The sequence below is a fragment of the Coregonus clupeaformis genome, chromosome 28, assembly GCF_020615455.1.
Source record: "Coregonus clupeaformis isolate EN_2021a chromosome 28, ASM2061545v1, whole genome shotgun sequence".
NCBI classification, from domain to species: Eukaryota; Metazoa; Chordata; class Actinopteri; order Salmoniformes; family Salmonidae; genus Coregonus; species Coregonus clupeaformis.
In genome coordinates this window covers 32391740-32413948 of record NC_059219.1, presented here as the reverse complement: position 1 = coordinate 32413948, position 22209 = coordinate 32391740, and the positions used below count along the sequence as shown (strand labels likewise).

At 42.9% G+C, this 22209-nt stretch overlaps 2 gene segments (V, D, J or C); one reads left to right on the top strand and one right to left on the bottom strand.

The window, feature by feature from the left end:
* LOC121543925 overlaps window positions 1-21517 on the bottom strand; it is a 133079-nt gene extending 111562 nt beyond the window's left edge. The window contains exon 1 of the C gene segment in view: window positions 21474-21517.
* Window positions 14679-15280, top strand: LOC121560527. The segment is given in 2 exon segments: window positions 14679-14824; window positions 14958-15280. Coding segments are annotated over 2 exon segments (396 nt in total).
* Window positions 21518-22209: the final 692 nt, after the last annotated feature.

Below are 22209 nucleotides of genomic sequence, written 5' to 3'. Positions count from 1 at the left end.
CGTTGGTTCCTGGTCCTCTGGCGGATGGCGTACCCCGGGGTACGCCTCCTCCGCCCCTGGACATTGCCGGGAGTCCGGCGAATGCGGTGAGGGATCTGCTGGACTCCAGGTTCCGTGGGGGACGGCTCCATTAACTGATAGACTGGGAGGGTATGGTCCTGAGGAGGGAGCTGGGTTCCAGCTGGGGACGTTCTGGACCCCAACCTAATTCGGGACTTCCACCGTCGCCGCCCTGACCAGCCCGCTCCTCGTCCTAGGGGTCTTCCTCCTGGCCGGCGACGTCCAGCGGCTGGAGTCGCCCGTCCGGGGAGGGGGGTACTGTCACGTCTCCTCCCGTTGCTCTCCTCCGGCACTCTGATTCGCCGGTCTACTGAGCCACCGGTCTGAGCGCACCACCTCGGCAACACCGGAATGGAAACCCAACGCACCCTAATCACCTCCAGCGCACCTGCACCTCATCATCTCATCATCACTACCCCTATTTAGCCCTGGACTGTTCTGTAGGATTTTTTGTGTGATTGTTTTGCTTGGTGTCATGTACTCTATCTTTGTTAACTCTCTTTGTCATTTTTTAAGTAAACCTTGACCTTGTTAATTCCTGCGTCTGCGTCCTGCGTCTTCGTATACTCAGTACTCGTCACAATATCACTGGTATTGATGCTACAGTATAACAGGATCATTCAGTTGTAGAAATGATTGCAGAGTATTTGTTGTATCAGATGCCCTTTTAATTCTGTTTGAAAACATGAGAGTAGCTATATGCTACAATGCTAAATAATGAAAGAAGCTGATTGATCTAAATCAGTATGAAATGTGCTGCCTATTCCTGAGATAGTGATCACTGGAATCATGATTAAACAAACTCTTGGGGCTATATTTCAATCAAAACAAACTATTTCAGCTCCGAGGCAAGAAGACATGCATAACTTAATCTCAAAATAGTTCATTTAGCACACAGCACTGCTGATATTTCTCACAATAATACTTTAACTTTCAGCTCTAAAACACTATTTTCTTCACTAACAACATGTGGTGACTCTCTTTTCCCCTATATGGCTTCTAGACACTACAGTGACTTCTCCGGAAGGCGGCTGAATCACTGGTGTCGTCGTGGGTGACCCTGCAGGTGTACACCTCTCCCTCTTCCCAGAGTGCCTTGCTCAGGGTTAGGGTGCTACTGTGGCTGTAGTTCGCCCTTCTCTTCTTCTGTGATGGTCAGGACCCCCTCCATCACCTCCTCCCCTTCATCATCTCCCCCTGGGGGTGGCCGAGCCCCCGGAGAGCTGTTCAGAGGATGGGGGGAGAAGAGACACTGTGGGCCTGACAGAGGGACCAGCTGGAGGAGAAGAGAGAGGACGGTCAGCTACTACTACTCTATAATGGAATATATTAGGAGAGGAAAGGAGAGGGTCAGCTACTATTGCTACTGCTACTGCCACTACTACTACTACTACTACTACTACTACTACTACTACTACTACTACTACTACTACTACTACTACTACTACTACTACTACTACTACTACTACTACTACTACTGCTAATACTACTACTCTATAACATTAGGAGAGGAGAGGGGAGAATAACTGCCCAGAGGAGCGGGGAGAAATGACCCTGGCCATGTCTGAATACCCATACTACTGTACTAAATAGTATTAGAAAAAAATAGTGAATAGTGAAATTTCATAGTACTCCGAATGCGTCCGCTAATGCGCGATTGCATTGACTCCAGCCATTCGTTCATTTTTGTACAGCGTGGCAATTTATCTGATTATCAGCTGTTGCCAAACACATGAGTCAGAAAAGACGAGTGAATTCTACTTGATTAAACGCCAAAATGAGTATGCAGTTTAAGTATATAATAGGCTAATATGGGTATTAGGACACGGCCACTGTGTTATCAGTGAACAAAACCATTTCAGATTGACAGTAAATAGTATAAACAACTAGCTACAGTACAAAGAACAATCAAGAACAACCGAGAACACCCAAACACTTCATCTATGAAGAAAAAAAAGATACAAGTCTGGACACATTTTTTGACAAAACATGTAAGGTACATTCATGCTCTACAGTTTAGCCTTCAAAGAGCAACAAGACACCGGAGGTTTCCCAGACACAGGTTATGCCTAGTCCTAGACTAAAAAGCACTTTTTATGGAGATTCTACATTGAGCTTACTTTTTATTCCAAGACCAGGCTTATTCTGTGTCTAGGAATCCGCCCCTAAATCTAGAAAGACATGCAGTAAACACATACCATATATAGTCTGGATACAGTATCATTTAATATGCACCATTTAAAATCTGACATGAAATATCCATTTTAATTTATGTCAAATCTAATCTGAGATACAATTTTCTCACTTTGGTGACTCTGCCCTCTACCAATATACCAATCTGTCCACAGAAATCTCTGAAAAGATATAGCCTAAAAGTCTTTCCTCTGGAGAAGATGATAACATCTCATAAAAGTTGTTCAATGGCATGATTACATTTACTTTTATCAGAGAAGAAAGATAAAAATGGACTTAGTTTTCAGCACCAGTTTTGTTCCGCTTCCAAAAGTCCACCACAGTGATTCATTCTGGTGAAGTCTCCATACAAAAACATCCTCCACACAAGAGTGAGAACCTCCACACACAGTGCACTCTCAGTACCACCCCAATAGTACTGAAGTACGAGTATAATACAATAGGGCCTGATAGTACTGAAGTACTAGGATAATACAATAGGGACTGATAGTACTGAAGTACTAGTATAATACAATAGGGACTGATAGTACTGAAGTACTAGTATAATACAATAGGGACTGATAGTACTTAAGTACTAGTATAATACAATAGGGACTGATAGTCCTGAAGTACTATTATAATACAATAGGGACTGATAGTACTGAAGTACTAGTATAATACAATAGGGACTGATAGTACTTAAGTACTAGTATAATACAATAGGGACTGATAGTCCTGAAGTACTATTATAAACAATAGGGACTGATAGTACTGAAGTACTAGTATAATACAATAGGGACTGATAGTACTTAAGTACTAGTATAATACAATAGGGACTGATAGTACTGAAGTACTAGTATAATACAATAGGGACTGATAGTACTGAAGTACTAGTATAATACAATAGAGACTGATAGTACTGAAGTACTAGTATAATACAATAGGAACTGACAGTCCTGAAGTACTAGTATAATACAATAGGGACTGAAAGTACTGAAGTACTAGTATAATACAATTGGGACTGATAGTACTGATGTACTATTATAATACAATAGGGACTGATAGTACTGTAGTACTAGTAAAATACAATAGGGACTGATAGTCCTGAAGTACTAGTATAATGCAATAGGGACTGATAGTCCTGAAGTACTAGTATCAAACAATAGGGACTGATAGTACTGAAGTACTAGTATAATATAATAGGGACTCATAGTCCTGGGTTATGAGTATAATCCACTGAAGAACGCAGATCATTACATTTTCATCTTGATTTACTGATTTACAGTAGAAGTTATTTAAAACATGATAAAATCATCTGTATAATCTTATTCATAGTTAACAGTTGAATGTGGGTCCTAACCAGGAAGAATATTTTCATAGGAAACTTTGCATTTTCAGCACATGCGTCAGTGGTCTGTGAGTTGAACACTTCATGACTGAGAGCTGTCCTTCATGACAACAGAACTTCAATGATGACTTTTATCATGAGCTTTGTGTGGATATTGATGTCTTTACTTCAAAGTCCGATTTACAATCTGTTGGTCTAAAATACGTTTCTTATTGAAATGTTTCATCTTAATTTTGTCTCAAATTGAGAAAATGAGACTCTAGAGATTTAGACAACATGACCAAATGTTCTCTGAAATCTTACTTTTCTCTGTTCCAGAATCCAGAGCACAGGTCACTGTGACTCAGACTCCTACAGTGGAAACTGTTCTCCCAGAACAGACAGTCTCTCTGAACTGTAAAACCAGCAGTGATGTTTATGATGCAGGAGGCTATTACCCCTGTCTAGCCTGGTATCAACAGAAACCCGGAGGAGCTCCTACACTCCTTATTTTCTATGCTACAAGACTTCAGTCTGGGACTCCATCTAGATTCAGTGGCAGTGGATCTCATAGTGACTTCACTCTGACCATCAGTGGAGTCCAGGCTGAAGATGCAGGAGATTACTACTGTCAGAGTTACCACAGTGGTGGAGTGTTCACACAGTGATACAGAGCCATACAAAAACCTCCCTCAGTCAGACTGCACAGTGACTGTACTGCTACAGCTGGGACCTACTGCAGGTGCTGAGGGGGAAGAGACAGTGACATGGAACACTGATTAGTGAAGTCAACTTTGAATATGTTTAGAAAGCATCATTCAGATGACATGTCCCCCATCATCATCATCATCATCATCATCATCATTATCAAGGTTCTGACTAGTTATATCATGACCTGAAAGTTCACTTATAAAGTTAGATGTTTGGAACACATGTTTTATTTTTGTATTTCATTTAATTTTACCTTTATATTCCCAGGTTAGTCTCATTGAGATTAAACATCTATTTTTCAAGAGAGACCTGGCCAAAATAGCAGCACGCAAAGCTTTACACCCAAGTACAACATAAAACACAAAGCACTACAGTTTAACAACAGAAATGTACACATTGAGAAGGCAAGAATTCTTTACGGAGGGGTAGTACATCTGGGGGTCAAAACATTGACAGCCCCGCACTTCATTGTCCACCATAGATTTTACTCAACTACTCATTCAAAGAGAGTACCTCCTGGAAAGGCCAGAAAACTGGAACAACTTTTTTTTTCAAACACAGCTCTGTAAGAGCCTTAGGTACAGTCAACAAGATAGAGTCATGTGAGTGTGGACGATATTTGTCATTTGTCTGGTTGACAATGGCGGTACATAGGTCAAATGGGAGCTATTACCAGTCAAACGTCCACATGCAGAGTTTGAAGCACAGCAATAATGCATGAGGCCATGTGTTATGACATCTTTTATCATGGCTGTGATATCGTCATACCCACGAGGCGAAGAACATGGCTTGTGACATAACACATGGCCTCGAGTATATTATTGCTTTTATACAACGTGTTACCAGCAGTAAAAATCAAGATTATTTCCCAAACCATACATTTCTCTACAAAACGTGATGCTACATCCACTAACACTGGTTGTCAAGTGACGTTTTAGGCGTTCTCTGGTCGTTAGTTCTATTCGTATTGACTGCCATGTAAAAAGCAAAACTACCCAAGTGTTGGTTGACAGTTCCAGATCCTTGGTTTCTAGGGATGCTGTCCATGGATTTGAAAACAGCGCTGAAACCAGGCCCTGCGCCACGAGGGTGCAAAAGGGGTCAATGCCCCCTTAGTTGGAATATTGTGCCCCCTCAGTTTTGTGTCCCTATTCTGTCCCACAATCTGCCCCCTCCGTCATGCCCATTTATTGTGTATGCTTCATTCATGCAACTCCCTTGCTCGCATCATACCTACATAATACACATTTTACAGGTTGAAAAAAAAACGATTGATTGGCCATCACAGTAGAAGGGCAGGGTTTTAGGTTTACTTTCAAAGTTACGTACTACGAAAAAAATAAAAAGTTTCACCGAGCAGCTGGATGGAATTTAGCTAATGTTAACAGTTAGGTAGTTAGCTGATAGTATGATGGATATTAGAGAGTGGCTTCACCAGGGCACAACGTCAGCATCGGATCAAAGCGGCGGGGAGGAGGAGAAGCCTGCCACAGAGGCCAAAGGCAAGGCCTTGAGCAGACCCGGTTCCAATTGGTCAGCCCCTGAGGATTTCTTGGTATCTATAGCAAGTAAGGCACAAAGGACTTATTTTTCTGTGAATTGCCGAAATACAAAAACTTCACTACCATTTTCCAAGTCAATCTTCAAAATTCCCAAATCAGTGTTTGTGATGATTAAATGCATCAATGATGGCATTTCTGTTCGTAATGGGGCCAGAATCTAAATAGATTTGTTGGGGCAGAGAGGAGGAGTGCAACCCTTCAGAGACTTGACAGTTTTCCCAAATTTAACTAGATTCCCCTTACAATCAGAAAGAGTGGTTACATAATAATCAGATTGTCACGATCGTCGTTAAGAGAGGAGGACCAAGGCGCAGCGTGATGAACGAACATGTTTATTTATCATTAGCGATAAACACGGACAGTAAACAAAAACAACAAACGACTCGTAACGTCCTAGACCAACACGGAACAAGAACCCACAAACACAAAGGGAAAAACAGACAGTTTAAATATGGCTCCCAATCAGAGACAACCAGCCAACAGCTGACACTCGTTGCCTCTGATTGGGAGTCACTCAGGCCAACATAGAAATAAACAAACTAGAACTCCCAACATAGAAATACACCACATAGAAAGAACACACCCTGGCTCAACATATAGAGTCCCAGAGCCAGGGTGTTACAGTACCCCCCCCCCCTAAAGGTGCGGACTGCGACCGCGCCTCAACTAGAGCAAAACAGGGGAGGGCTGGGTGGGCATTCCTCCTCGGCGGCGGTTCTGGCTCCGGCCTTGCCCACCACCCTCCAATAAACCCCCCATAGCGCCCCTGGTCCGGTCTATCCCCGCTGGCTGGAGCTGAACTGGACGTAGCAGGAGCGGTTAGCTTCAGCTCCGTAGTGGAGCAGTTGACCGGTACCTTACCAGGCACCGGTGACCCAGGCACTGGTTGTGCTGGACTGACGACGCGCACCCCTGGCTTGGTGCGTGAAGCCAGAACGGGCCGGACCGGGCTGACGATGCGCACCCCTGGCTTGGTGCGTGGAGCCGGAACGGGCCGGACCGGGCTGACGACTCGCACCCCTGGCTTGGTGCGTGGAGTAGGAACGGGCCGGACCGGGCTGACGATGCGCACCCCTGGCTTGGTGCGTGGAGTAGGAACAGGCCGGACCGGGCTGGCGACGCACACCGTAGGCTTGGTGCGAGGAGCAGGGACAGGCCGGACCGGGCTGGCGACGCACACCGTAGGCTTGGTGCGTGGAGCAGGGACAGGCCGGACCAGGCTGGCGACGCACACCGTAGGCTTGGTGCGAGGAGCAGGGACAGGCCGGACCGGGCTGGCGACGCACACCGTAGGCTTGGTGCGTGGAGCAGGGACAGGCTGGACCGGGCTGGCGACGCACACCGTAGGCTTGGTGCGTGGAGCAGGGACAGGCCGGACCGGGCTGGCGACGCACACCGTAGGCTTGGTGCGTGGAGCAGGGACAGGCCGGGCCGGGCTGTGGAGACGGATAGGAGACCTGGAGTGAAGAGCTGCCACAACCCGTCCTGGCTGAATGCCTACCTTCACTCACTCTGTGTGAGGCATCAGCACAGGACGTACAGGGCTGTGTACCATTACTGGCATAACAGCACGTGACACTGGCGCAGGATATCCGGGACCGAGGAGAGGCACTGGAGGCCACGAGCGCTGAGCCGGCACACTCCGTCCTGGCTGCATGCCCACCTTCACACAACACGTGCGGGGTGCTCGCACAGGACGTACTGGACTATGCCGGAACACTCGTGGCACAGTACGCAGCTCCGCATACCCCGGAACCTGACCAGTCTCATGCTGCCATGCCGAGTACGGGGAGTTGGCTCTGCTCTCCATCCAGGCTCCGCCAACCTGCCTTCTGGCCCCCCAAACCCGGTGGCCTCCTCTCCAAATCGCCCTGTGGCAGCCTCCTGCTGCCCAGCCGCCCATGCCGTGTGCCCCCCCAAAAAATGTTTTGGGGGTTGCCTCTCGTCCGTCCGACGATGACACTGCTGACGCCGCTGCTCCTCTCTCGCCAGGGCCTTAATCCTAGCCCATGGCCCTTTGCCCCCGAGCATGTCCTCCCAGGACCACGATTTGCCCACCTGGGCCATCGCCAACCTCTCCATCTCCTTTCCGGGCGCTTCCTCCCATGTCCAGTCTGCCTGCTCCTGGACACGCTGCTTGGTCCTTGTATGGTGGGTTCTTCTGTCACGATCGTCGTTAAGAGAGGAGGACCAAGGCGCAGCGTGATGAACGAACATGTTTATTTATCATTAGCGATAAACACGGACAGTAAACAAAATCAACAAACGACTCGTAACGTCCTAGGTAACATAGACCAACACGGAACAAGAACCCACAAACACAAAGGGAAAAACAGACAGTTTAAATATGGCTCCCAATCAAAGACAACCAGCCAACAGCCGACACTCGTTGCCTCTGATTGGGAGTCACTCAGGCCAACATAGAAATAAACAAACTAGAACTCCCAACATAGAAATACACCACATAGAAAGAACACACCCTGGCTCAACATATAGAGTCCCAGAGCCAGGGTGTTACACAGATATAGCCTTTCTGATTAGTCTTACTCATTGATTTCTCAGTTGCCTAAAATAGTGCCAATCCGGGCCTAAGCCTGTGTTCCTGGACTTGACCCAGGCAACATTTCGTATTACAAATGACTTTGGATAATTCAGGAGTGAACCAGGAATTCGATGTACCTTTAACTCTCAGAGTGTTGAAGGGGGCATGATTATCTACATATTGAGGACATTTACAAAAAAGCTTAAAGCTAAATCAGGTTCAGAGATAACTGAGATAAAATCAAAGTCACTACAATAAAGATCATGTAAAAAAGCTTGTTCACTGAAGTTTTTAAAGTTCCTCTTAGTGAGACACGAGACTGAGATTGATGTATTCTCACATCTCTGACTCAGACAACTGAGCAATGCTCACTAAAATCCAGTGGGAACACTCCGCTAGCAACATTTTTTTTGGAGAATTCGTCAAGATTAGATCAATCAGGGTAGATTTTTTTTTTCTTTAGGATTGTGCCGTGTAGGGTCATTTATCAGCTGAGACAGGTTTAGCTCAAAGCAAATATCTGACACTGGCATCCTCCAATCAATATTAAAATCACCCAAAATTAGTAGTTCAGATTTACCATACCTAGATAGCAATTCAGATAAATTGTTGATGGCATATATGTTATGTGTCCCTTCCTGAATCCACCAAAGAGGTTAATACCGGTCCACTCCCTCACACTGACCCAGTCCATGGTATTTTTACTTTTTTTTTCAGGCAGTGAAACTGGTCAACTACTAGACTAGTAGCTGTGGGAGTGAAACTGAGATTTCCGTAGACAGGGCTGGGTGGTTCTGCTTGTCCCAGAATAGAGCAGTACTGTCACCAGATGTTCACTCTGTTCCCAGGGGGTTGGAGGTAGAGAAGACTATATGACTATCTTGAAGCTGTGATACTTCTAATAGTATGTGGACAACTAAGTCTATAAATCAAGCAGGTCAAAAACCTTTCCAAGAAAGACCTCTACTGTTAATCTGTTAACATTGTAGTATCTAGACCTCTCCTGTTAATCTGTTAACATTGTAGTATCTAGACCTCTCCTGTTAATCTGTTAACATTGTAGTATCTGGACCTCTCCTGTTAATCTGTTAACATTGTAGTATCTAGACCTCTCCTGTTAATCTGTTAACATTGTAGTATCTAGACCTCTCCTGTTAATCTGTTAACATTGTAGTATCTAGACCTCTCCTGTTAATCTGTTGACATTGTAGTATCTAGACCTCTCCTGTTAATCTGTTAACATTGTAGTATCTAGACCTCTCCTGTTAATCTGTAAACGTTGTAGTATCTTGTGTTACTATGACCTACAGTTTGATGACAATGTGTTTTCAAGTGAATAACTAAACTATGACATTTAGGTCTGATCATTTTCAAAGAAACTGTGAATCAGGCTTTACAAATATATTTCTATATAATTCAACATTTGACTAAAGTCTAATTATTGAAAGAGACAACGAAAATATTTGTTCCAAAGGAAAATGTTTATTTTCATCTATTAATCAAAGCATCAAAGCAAACATTCCTACAGTATCTAATAATTTTTAAAAAACAGAACACATAAAATCTAACACTGATACAACCTCAGTCTACAGAGAGGATTGACACATGAACTCAAGCAAAGCCCTCTGTTAGTCTACATGTCAGTGATCAATAAGACAGAGAACATCTGATCTCAGAACAGAGTCAAAGCAGAGGAACCAGCAGCCACTCTTCACAGGGCTGTGTGACTGAGGGGTCCTACCCAGAACAATCAGCCCTCCTCAGGGTCTTGGTGACTGTAGTCTGGGATTTCTGCTGGGCTTCACAGGTCACCTCTCCTGCCTTGGTCCACTCCTGGGCAGTGAGAGTCAGGGTGCTGCTCCAGCTGTACAGGCCGTCCTTCTCCAGGACCCCGGGACTGGCCTCCTGCTTCTTGCTGGTCCCGTCCACTTTCCAGCTCATGGTCCAGTCTGAAGGGAAGCCCTTGTTGGCCATACACGTCAGTGTGACTGTTGTTGTACTGGACAGCTCCTCACTAGAGGGGGCCAGGATGGTGAGGGTGGGGGCACTGTTACCTGGAACAAACAGAAATCATCAACTAAGTAACTACATCAAGTACAGCTACAGTAAGATATTATCTTCAGCAAAGGACACATCAAAATAAAGTGACCTCTAAATATGAATGTAGAAGTTAGATAGTTTAAAAGATGTGGAGAAAACACTAAAGTAATATGATACAAAGCAGATTTATGAACCAAACAAGTATAAAGTGGTAAAATAACTAGAGTTACTAGTCATATGGTGTCAGTTACACATGTCATACAGATATTGTTTAGGAATGGATCTGATCAGAATAGCCTACTCATATTCATAGTATTTTCATCACATATAAACCTTGTTAGATCATGAAGTCTGTTAAACAAACATAACTGAGACCCTTTGTCTTCACACTAACAGTGAAGTCTACCATGAACACAATTCAACAATGATGAATACTATATACTATACTATTAAATAGTTGTTATATGAGAATTAGGAAATATACAAATCAGACATACAAATAATCCTAAAATTTATCATTTTGATACCATAAATATCTATTTGAAAGAAGGCTCATTCAAAAGCTCAATTTAACCAAAAATATTTGAGAGTTAAAGATCGACAATCGCACACAAACAGTAATACACAATGCAACAACTATATTCAATATTATTAAGTAGTTATCATTCTAGAATTATACTCTGCAATCCATCAAACCAGACATACATAAACACCTACATTTTAACATTTTGGTTAAACAAAATGTTATTTGAAAGAAGGCTTCGTCAAAAGTAATAGAAATAACTATATTTTTTAGAAAGTAAAATATGTAAAACAGAGACAGAGTTTAAGAACGTAAAATACAAAAAAAAAAATAGCTGAAATAAATATCAAAAGAGCTTGTTACTTACTTCCAACATCTAGTCTGGTGCCGCTACCAAAAGTGTACCACAGTGATACAATCCCTATTACTGCTCGTACAAAAACCTCCTGCACATGTGGCAAGCTGAATTTCTTCAGACTATGGTTCAAATAATTAACTCTACTATGGTATGAATACTGTTAAGAAAAGATTTCATCTACTCAATTTGAAATAAAGTATTTTTTATTTAGTTTTCCTTAACATTGAGCAAAACCTACTTTTCTTGTACATTTCCTACTAGGTGCAGTATGTTTATTCATACAACCAATCTAAAATGTAGGCTAATCACTTCCATCTTTCAAAAATGCAGGTCAAATTTGATTAGATGTAATAACATTCATATTCAAATTGGCCATAGTATGTGTAAGCCTTGGGTATTATTCAAAAAATCTCCTAAAAAAAAGTAATTTAAAAAATCCTCAATATTGAGGCCAATTAATAGAGATATTGACTCACGACATCAAAAGGGGAATAAAACAGTTAATTTTGTGTTTACTTACTTCCAACATCAAGTCTGGTGCCGCTACCAAAAGTCCACCACAGTGATACAATCCCTATTACTGCTGGTACAAAAACCTCTCTGTGTTGTGATGCTGCAGCTGTTACAGTGAAGATCACTCATACAGAATCACAATCAACACAAATACACTTTAACATCTTCCAGGTAGAATAAACACTTCATATAGGCTGTTTCTAGATAATACACATATGAATTGTATCTTAAATCCAGATATGAGTCTTTTTTCCTTCTTCTGTGTATCAGGTGTTATCCTAGTCTGTAGGTACAGTCCAGCATTAGATCCAGTGTTGCTAGTATTCCTCCATATTGTCCATATGAAAGACAACAGCAGCAGCAGTAGTGATAGTGATCCATGTTGTATATTCCTTTATTAAAGATGTTGATCTCAGATTTAACAGTGGTGGTAAAGTCACAGAGGACAGACAACACTACCAGAGGAATCCTACCAGCTTTAGTTTAGAGAAGTGTTCACTAACTGATTAGAGGAACTTACATAAGAGAACAAGCATGAGTGAACAGACAGTTCATTATATCTGATCATCATCAGAATAAAAATACAATGGTGGTGTGACATAAAAGTTGCTGTGCATTAGTTATCAGAGTAAACAGGTGTTGTTTGATGTTATAAAAGCAAAATCATCAGGTTGTAATGGACTCTCATCTAATCTGATGGATCCTTAGTGGTCTAGATTTACTGAATAATGGTGGATGGGGAGAAGACCAGAATATTATTTGCATAGTGATGATGCTCTGTATAGACAGCACATGCTTCAGTTGTCTGGGAGTGTTTATATCCCTGTGAGTTTAACACTTCATGACTGAGAGCTGTCCTTCATGACAACAGAACCCACAATAACCATGACCTTTATCACCATCTTCATCTGGACACTGCTTCAAGGGTAAAAAACAATAGGAGTTATGTGTTTGTTTAATGAAAAGTAAACAATTTGAGTGTATTGAAAGATTGTTAAGATTGTTTTATTAATTCCTGGTGATGTACAATTATTAGTGTTCTCTCTGTTTCAGAATCTACAGGACAGTACACTGTGACTCAGACTCCTACAGTGAAAGCTGTTCTACCAACACAGACAGTCTCTCTGAACTGTAAAACCAGCAGTAATGTGTATTCTAATAACTATCTAGCCTGGTACCACTAGAAACCTGGAGGAGCTCCTAAACTCCTTATTTACTATGCTACAACCCTTCAGTCTGGGACTCCATCTAGATTCAGTGGCAGTGGATCTCATAGTGACTTCACTCTGACCATCAGTGGAGTCCAGGCTGAAGATGCAGGAGATTACTACTGTCAGAGTTTCCACTATCCCAATAGTAAAGATGTGTTCACACAGTGATACAGAGCCGTACAAAAACCTCCCTCAGTCAGACTGCACAGTGACTGTACTGCTACAGCTGGGACCTACTGCAGGTGCTGAGGGGAAAGAGACAGTGACATAAAACACAGATTAGTAAGGAGGTCAATTTGAATATGTTTAGAAAGCATTATTCAGATCACATGTTCCCCATCATCATCATCATCATCATCATCATCATCATCATCATTGTTATCATGGTTGTAACTCATTATATTTGTCATGACCTGAAAGTTCACCATCTTCATCTGGACACTTGCTTTCTACGTACAAGGTATACGAATTATGAATATCTAAGTAATGATAATTAAGTAAGTAATGCATGCATATAACAATAATAATGTCTCACAGCATTTCAGAATAAAACCTGATCCCTCTGTCAGGTTGTGAATTTCAAGAGACAAATCTACTATATTTATTGAGATGGTATAACATGATTATAACCACTAATCCCTAAATTAGTGTTTCCCAAACCTCTCCTTAAGTACCCAATGAAGTCCACATATTTGATTTTATTCCAGAATTATCACAGGTCCATTTGCTGATTAGGTGACCATTTGAATCAGCTGTGCTCGTTCTGGAACACATCAAATAGTGTAAGTGGACTGTCTGGGGGGACTTGAAGAGAGGTTTGGGAAACACTGTCCTGAAATTACCTGTTGTACAGTCAACACAAAACCTCTCTCCTGTCACGCCCTACTAGAACCTTCCAACAACTACCTAGCCTTTATTTGAGCCCAGCCGATGCTCGTTTATCAATCAAGGCCATGATTGGCTGGGCAATCAGCAATTGCCCAGCCAATTGCTCACACAGATCTCTTCACTTACACTGTCTCTGTGGGACTAAGACAGTCTGGGGTGTATGTATTAGTTGTACCCTGTAACAAAAACGTTTTGCATTGGAAAAATATTTGAAACGAATATGAGAGTTTCTTTTGGACAAATTCCGCTAGGTCCCTCCCCGTTTTGTTCCGTTAGCTACTGTTTGCTTCCGTTTGGTTCCGTTAGGGGGGGTGTATTCTTTACGGAAACCGTTTACCGTTTAAGAACCAAACTGATACTTTATTGCTTGGTTTAATGGACTTTAGAGGTCATAATGGATGTAACTGAAGTACATTTCTAATGTGGTGTAACTGTGAATAATATTATAATTTTTTACTCTACTTTTTTTCCAGCTGTTTTGGTTTAGTTTTATGTCATTATTTTATTATTATTTTATTTTTGTCCATTTAACTATTCTTGATATCCCAGTTTGTGCCTTGCTTGTCATTGGTATTGTAGTTGTCACGTCCTGTATTTCTGTTGAAAAAAAGAAACAAACGGAAGAAAACAGAGCAAAATGAGTTTCAATTATAAAGATCCAGATAGCTTCATCCCTGTTTTGTTCTGTTTGCTTCCGTTTAAGAAACGTTTTGCAACAGAATCGGAATGAATACACCCCTGTTTGCATAGATTGGACACTTTGCATTGGCAGCACATGCTTCAGTGGTCTGGGAGTGTTTATATCCCTGTGAGTTTAACACTTCATGACTGAGAGCTGTCCTTCATGACAACAGAACCCACAACAACCATGACTTTGATCACCATCTTCATCTGGACACTTGCTTTCTACATACAAGGTATAAGAATGATGAATATCTAAGTAATGATAATTGAGTAAGTAATCATGCTTATCTCCGGATAATGTATTAATTACATAATTTCAGATAATAAAAAGTGTTCTGTTTGTTTCTCTCACCATTTAATATTCAGAATCCAGAGGACAGTACACTCTGACTCAGACACCTGCAGTGAAAGCTGTTCACACAGGAGAGACGGTCAACATTGGCTGTAAACTCAGCAGTGGTATTTATGGGAGTTACCTGCACTGGTACCTACAGAGACCTGGAGAAGCTCCTAAACTCCTCATTTATAACATTAACAGCAAGTTCACTGGGACTCCATCTAGATTCAGTGGCAGTGGATCTGGGAGTGACTTTACTCTGACCATCAGTGGAGTCCAGGCTGAAGATGCAGGAGATTACTACTGTCAGAGTTTCCACTTTCCCAATAGTAAATATGTGTTCACACAGTGATACAGAGCCGTACAAAAACCTTCCTCAGTCAGACTGCACAGTGACTGTACTGCTACAGCTGGGACCTACTGCAGGTGCTGAGGGGGAAGAGACAGTGACATGGAACACTGATTAGTGAAGTCAACTTGAATATGTTTAGAAAGCATCATCAAGTTCCCCATTATCATCATCATAATCATCATCAACGTTATCATGGTTTTAACTCATTATATTTGTCATGACCTGAAAGTTCACTTAAAAAAAGTTAGATATTTTGAAACAAAATATTTATGTATTTACTTTACCTTTATTTTCCCAGGCTAGTCTCATTGAGATTAAACATCTATTTTATAAGAGAGGCCTGGCCAAAATAGCAGCACACAAAGCTTTACACACAATTTACAACATAAAACACAAAGCACTACAGTTTAAAACCATACATTTACACATTGAGAAGGCAATAATTATTTTGGGAGATGTGCTGCATCTAGGGGTCAAAACATTGACAGCCCCCCACTTAATTGTCCACCATAGTTTTTACCCTAGCTAGTCAATCAAAGAGACAAGCTCCTGCAATTTCATGTCCCTTTGAAGCTCCTTCCAGGTGGAAGGGCCAGAGAACTGGAACACTTTTTTTACCCAGCTCTGTTCAGGACTTAGACACAGTCAACAAGATACAGTCATGTGTAGATGATAGTTGTCATTTGTCTGTTGGACAATGTAGATCCACAGGTCAAATGGGAGCTATTACCAGTCCACATGAGAAGCCAAACAAAAGGTGTAATGACCTTTACATTACTTAAACGTTACAATCACTTCAGCCCCCCCAAAAAAAAGTTCCCAAATTGACCTCACAACCAAATGTCTCATTTAAATGGATGAATTCATCTACATCAAAATATTAACTTTTTGTCATGAGTAGGTTACTGACTGCTAGACCTGTGAATGAGACCTGATGCTGGACTCAACCATGAGACACATGTACACTATTTACAAACACTATCTACACTTCACTATCTACACTACACTATCTACACTATCTACATACACTTGCTACACTACACTATCTACACTATCTACACTAACTACTATCCACATAAAGTATAATACTCATTTTATCTGTCATTAATTACATTATGCCATATATGTTATGTCTCCCATCCTCCATCCACCATAGAGGTTAAAACCAGTCACTCCCTATCATCTGGCCCAGTCCAGGGTATTTCAGACAGTTAAACTGTTCATCTGCTAGACTGGTAGCTATGGGAGTGAAACATAGATTTACATGGACAGGGCTGGGTGGTTCTGCTTGTCCCAGAATAGAGCAGCACTGTCAAAACAATCTTTATTTGAACTCAGAGGCAAAAAGACTTGTACAACTTGATCTCAAAATAGTTATTTTAACACACAGATCTACTGATGTTATTCACTATTATACTTTAACATTCAGCTCTAAAACACTAATGTTTCCAGCTCTAGCACCATGTGGGGACTCTCTAGCCTCCTACAATGGCTTCTAGAAACTACTGTGACTTCTCCGGAAGGCGGCTGAATTACTGGTGTCGTCAAGGACGACCCTGTAGAACTGTAAAACACTGAGCTAAATGTATCAGTGATACTGACAATATGTAAACTCATCCCCTCTCATGTTAAATCATTCCGGAAGTGATAACACCCATAGGTTCAGACTACATAAATATTCCTTCTCTGTTGCTATGGCAAACAAACTTTTTCGTAACATATCACACAATAAGTTGAATGGAATCATTTCAGAATAAATAACCCAGCTTTTGTAAGGTCCCTCAGCCAGGTAGTGCATTTTAAGATTTCAAGCAAGGAGTCAACCATATTTATTGATATGATATAACGTGATTATAACCCCCTAAAGCGTCCTGTGGTTCTGTCAAGGCAAAACGTCTCTCCTGCCACACCTGCCACACCTGGCTAGAACCCTTCAAACAGATCTCTTCAATGAACGAAGATTGTGAGAAGGTGAAGGAAGCATGGAGAGGTCAGAGATAGCCAGACTTGTAAAATGGGCTAAGGAACAGAAGTTGGGTTTTGGAGGAATGCCATCAGTGCGTGCTCTGCGAGCAATACAGCTGATGAAGGCGGAAGAGCGTGGTGAATGGATAAACGTGATGGTGGACAGCGAGGAAGAAGGACAAGAGTCATTGTCAGTGTGTTGAGTGGTGGTGTCTTATCCTCCCAGGCCGTTGGCTTGATGCAGGAGCAGATAGGGTCAAAGTAATGAAATGGGGTAGTGGGTTTTAATGTGTGTACGACATTTTACTGCAGAAAAGTTAATGGGGTGGTGATTTTATTTTTATGAAACAGTGGTATATAGGTATAGGGTTAGTTGGTCGTGTACATTTTTCCTTTTAGGAACAGGAATAATAAAGATAATTTAATGTAGTTAGGCTGTGACTGGCTTCACAATTTAGTACAGTAGGTGCCGGCTTATGCACCTTTAAATTGGATGCAATCCACCAACCCAATCCAGATGAAGAAGAAGAAGAAGAAGAAGAAGAAGAAGAAGAAGAAGAAGAAGAAGAAGAAGAAGAAGAAGAAGAAGAAGAAGAAGAAGAAGAAGAAGAAGAAGAAGAAGAAGAAGAAGAAGAAGAAGAAGAAGAAGAAGTTGAAGAGCTCTTCTTCTACAGTTTCCCTGGGGGATCAATAAAGTGTGTTTGCATAGAGGACACTTTGCATCAACAGCACATGTTTCAGTGGTCTGGGAGTGTTTATATCCCTGTGAGTTTAACACTTCATGACTGAGAGCTGTCCTTCATGACAACAGAACCCACAACAGCCATGACTTTTATCATCATCTTCTCCTGTTAATCTGTGTAAATTGTAGTATCTTGTGTTAGTATGAACTACTGGTTGATGACGTTGTGGTTAGAACATAAATAACTAAGCAATGAGGTTTAGGTCGGATAGTTTTCATAGAGACTGTGAATCCGGCTTTATGAATGTATTTCAATATCATTCAACATTTAAGACTAAAGTCTAATAATTGAAAGAGAAATCTTTATTTTCATCTATTCATCAAATCATTAAAGCAAACATTCCTACAGTATCTAATAGTAATAAAGCAGAACACATCAAATCTAACACTAATACAACCTCAGTCTACAGAGAGGATTGACACATGAACTCAAGCAAAGCCCCCTGTTAGTCTACATGTCAGTGATCAATAAGACAGAGAACATCTGATCTCAGAACAGAGTCAAAGCAGAGGAACCAGCAGCCACTCTTCACAGGGCTGTGTGACTGAGGGGTCCTACCCAGAACAATCAGCCCTCCTCAGGGTCTTGGTGACTGTAGTCTGGGATTTCTGCTGGGCTTCACAGGTCACCTCTCCTGCCTTGGTCCACTCCTGGGCAGTGAGAGTCAGGGTGCTGCTCCAGCTGTACAGGCCGTCCTTCTCCAGGACCCCGGGACTGGCCTCCTGCTTCTTGCTGGTCCCATCCACTTTCCAGCTCATGGTCCAGTCTGAGGGGAAGCCCTTGTTGGCCAGACATGTCAGTGTGGCTGTTGTTGTACTGGACAGCTCCTCACTAGAGGGGGCCAGGACGGTGAGGGTTGGGACGCTGTTACCTGGAACAAACAGAACTCATCAACTAACTACATCAAGTACAGTTACAGTAAGAGCTTATCTTCAGCAAAGGACACATCAAAATAAAGTGAATTTGAAATGCCTTTTAAATATGAAAATAAAAGTTAAATTGTTTAAAAGATGTGGAGAAAACACTAAAGTAATACGATACAAAGCAGATTTATGAACCTAACAAGTATAAAGTGGTTAAATAACTAGAGTTACTAGTCATATGGTGTCAGTTACACATGTCATACAGATATTGTTTAGGAATGGATCTGATCAGAATAGCCTACTCATATTCATAGTATTTTCATCACATATCAACCTTGTTAGATCATGAAGTCTGTTAAACAAACATAACTGAGACCCTTTGTCTTCACACTAACAGTGAAGTCTACCATGAACACAATTCAACAATGATGAATACTATATACTATACTATTAAATAGTTGTTATATCAGAATTAGGAAATATATAAATCAGACATACAAATAATCCTACAATTTATCATTTTGATTCAATAAATATTTATTTGAAAGAAGGCTCATTAAAAGCTAAATTTCATCAAAAATATTTGAGAGTTAAAGATCAACAATTGCACACAAACAGTAATTGTCACGCCCTGGCTCTGGGGACTCTTATATGTTGAGCCAGGGTGTGGATTTTCTATGTTTTGTTTTCTATGTTTTTGTTTCTAGATCGTTTATATCTATGTTGGCCAGGGTGGTTCCCAATTAGAGACAGCTGTAGCTCGTTGTCTCTGATTGGGGATCATACTTAGGCAGCCTGTTTTGCACTAGTCTTTGTGGGATCTTGTTCCGGAAGGTTTGTGTTGTAACCAAGGACTTCACGTATCGTCTCATTTAATGTTTTGGTTCAAGTTGTGTACACAAATAAAGAATGTACGCTTATCACGCTGCGCCTTGGTCCGCTTCATCTGTCGACGATCGTGACAGAAGATCCCACCATCTGAGGACCAAGCAGCGTGCCCAGGAGGAGAAGTTGGCGATGTCCCAGGTGGGCGAATGGTGGTCATAGGAGGACATATTCGCGGGCAGAGGGCCATGGGCAAAAGTAAATGCCCAGGCAGGAGAGGAGAAACGGCGCTAACAGTGCCGACAACGGACACGCGAGAGGCAACCCCAATACATTTTTTTGGGGGGGGCACACGGCGTGGACGACGGGGCTGCTGGAGGCAGCTACAGGGCGAATCGGCGGACTAGGAGAGGAGGCCACCAGGTTACGGGGGCTATTGGTCACGAGGGAGAAGGAGAGTGTAGAGGCACGGCGAGAGGAACTGGTTAGGCAGCAGAGGGAGCGGAGGTTTATGAGGAAACCCAGTCCCGCTCCTCGCACCAAGGAAGTGGTGTGTGTCACCAGTCCGGTCCAGCCCGTTCCTGATTCCCGCACAAGGCCAGTGGTGTGTGTTCCCAGTCCGGCCCGACCTGTTCCTGTCCCCCGCACAAGCCTGTGGTGCGCGTCGTCAGCCCGATCCGGCCTGTTCCTGTCCCCCGCACCAAGGCTGTGGTGCGCGTCGCCAGCCCAGTCCGGCATGTTCCTGCTCCCCGCACCAAGCCAGTGGTGCGCGTCGCCAGCCCGGTCCGGCCCGTTCCTGCTCCCCGCACCAAGCCAGTGGTGCACGTCGCCAGCCCGGTCCGGCCTGTTCCTGTCCCTCGCACCAAGCCAGTGGTGCGCGTCGTCAGCCCGGTCCGGCCCGTTCCTGCTCCCCGCACCAAGCCAGTGGTGCATGTGTCCAGTCCGGCACGGCCCATGCCTGTTCCACCGGTGCCTGGTACGGCACCGGTCAGCTGCTCCACTCCGGAGCCAGAGCAATCCGCTCCACCGGTGCCCAGTCCAGCTCCGGCCAGCGGGACCAGATCAGGGGCGCAACGGGGGGGTGGAGAGAGAGTGGTGGTCACGCCCGGAGCCGGATCCGCCTCCGAGGCGGAATACCCACCCGGCCCCTACCCTCTTGTGTTTGTGTGGCCTTTGGGGGGGTACTGTCACACCCTGGCTCTGGGGACTCTTATATGTTGAGCCAGGGTGTGGATTTTCTATGTTTTGTTTTCTATGTTTTTGTTTCTAGGTCGTTTACATCTATCTTGGCCAGGGTGGTTCCCAATCAGAGACAGCTGTAGCTCGTTGTCTCTGATTGGGGAACATACTTAGGAAGCCTGTTTTGCACTAGTCTTTGTGGGATCTTGTTCCGGAAGGTTTGTGTTGTAACCTAGGACTTCACGTATCGTCTCGTTTATTGTTTTGGTTCGTGTTGTGTACACAAATAAAGAATGTGCGCTTATCACGCTGCGCCTTGGTCCGCTTCATCTGTCGACGATCGTGACAGTAATACACAATGCAACACTATATTCAATATTTATTGAATCTAGAATTATACTCTGCAATCCATCAAACCAGACATATAAATAAACACCTACATTTTAACATTTTGGTTAAATAAAATGTTATTTGAAAGAAGGCTTCGTCAAAAGTAATAGAAATAATTTTTGAAAGTAAAATATGTAAAATCGCAATATTTTCATAGACAGAGTTTAAGAAAGTAAAATTCCCCCCCCAAAATAGCTGAAATTAATATCAAAAGAGCTTGATACTTACTTCCAACATCAAGTCTGGTGCCGCTACCAAAAGTGTACCACAGTGATACAATCCCTATTACTGCTCGTACAAAAACCTCCTGCACGTGGCAAGCTGAATTTCTTTAGACTGTGGTTCAAATAATTAACTCTAGTATGGTATGAATACTGTTCAGTCTTTGACCTCCTCCCTATAGGCTGTCTCATCGTTGTCGGAGATCAGGCCTACCACTGTTGTGTCATCAGAAAACCTAATGATTGTGTTGGAGTTGCGCTTGGCCACGCAGCCATGGGTGAAAGGGGAGTACAGGAGGGGACTAAGCACGCACCCGTGAGGGGCCCCCATGTTGATGATCAGCGTGGTAGATGTGTTGTTGCCTACCCTTACCACTTAGGGAATGCCCGTCAGGAAGTCCAGGATCCAGTTGCAGAGGGAGGTGTTTAGTCCCAGTGTCCTTAGCTCAGTGATGAGCTTTGTGGGCACGATGGTGTTGAACGCTGAGCTGTAGTCAATTAACAGTATTCTCAAATAGGTGTTCCTTTTGTCCAGGTGGGAAAAGGCAATGTGGAGTGCGATTGAGATTGTGTCTGTGGATCTGTTGGGGCGGTATGTGAATTGGAGTGGGTCCAGGGTTTCCGGGATGATGGTGTTGATGTGATTCATGACCAGCCTTTTAAAGCACTTCATGGCTACCAACGTGAGTGCTACGGGGCGGTAGTCATTTAGGCAGGTTACCTTCGCTTTCTTGGGCACGGGG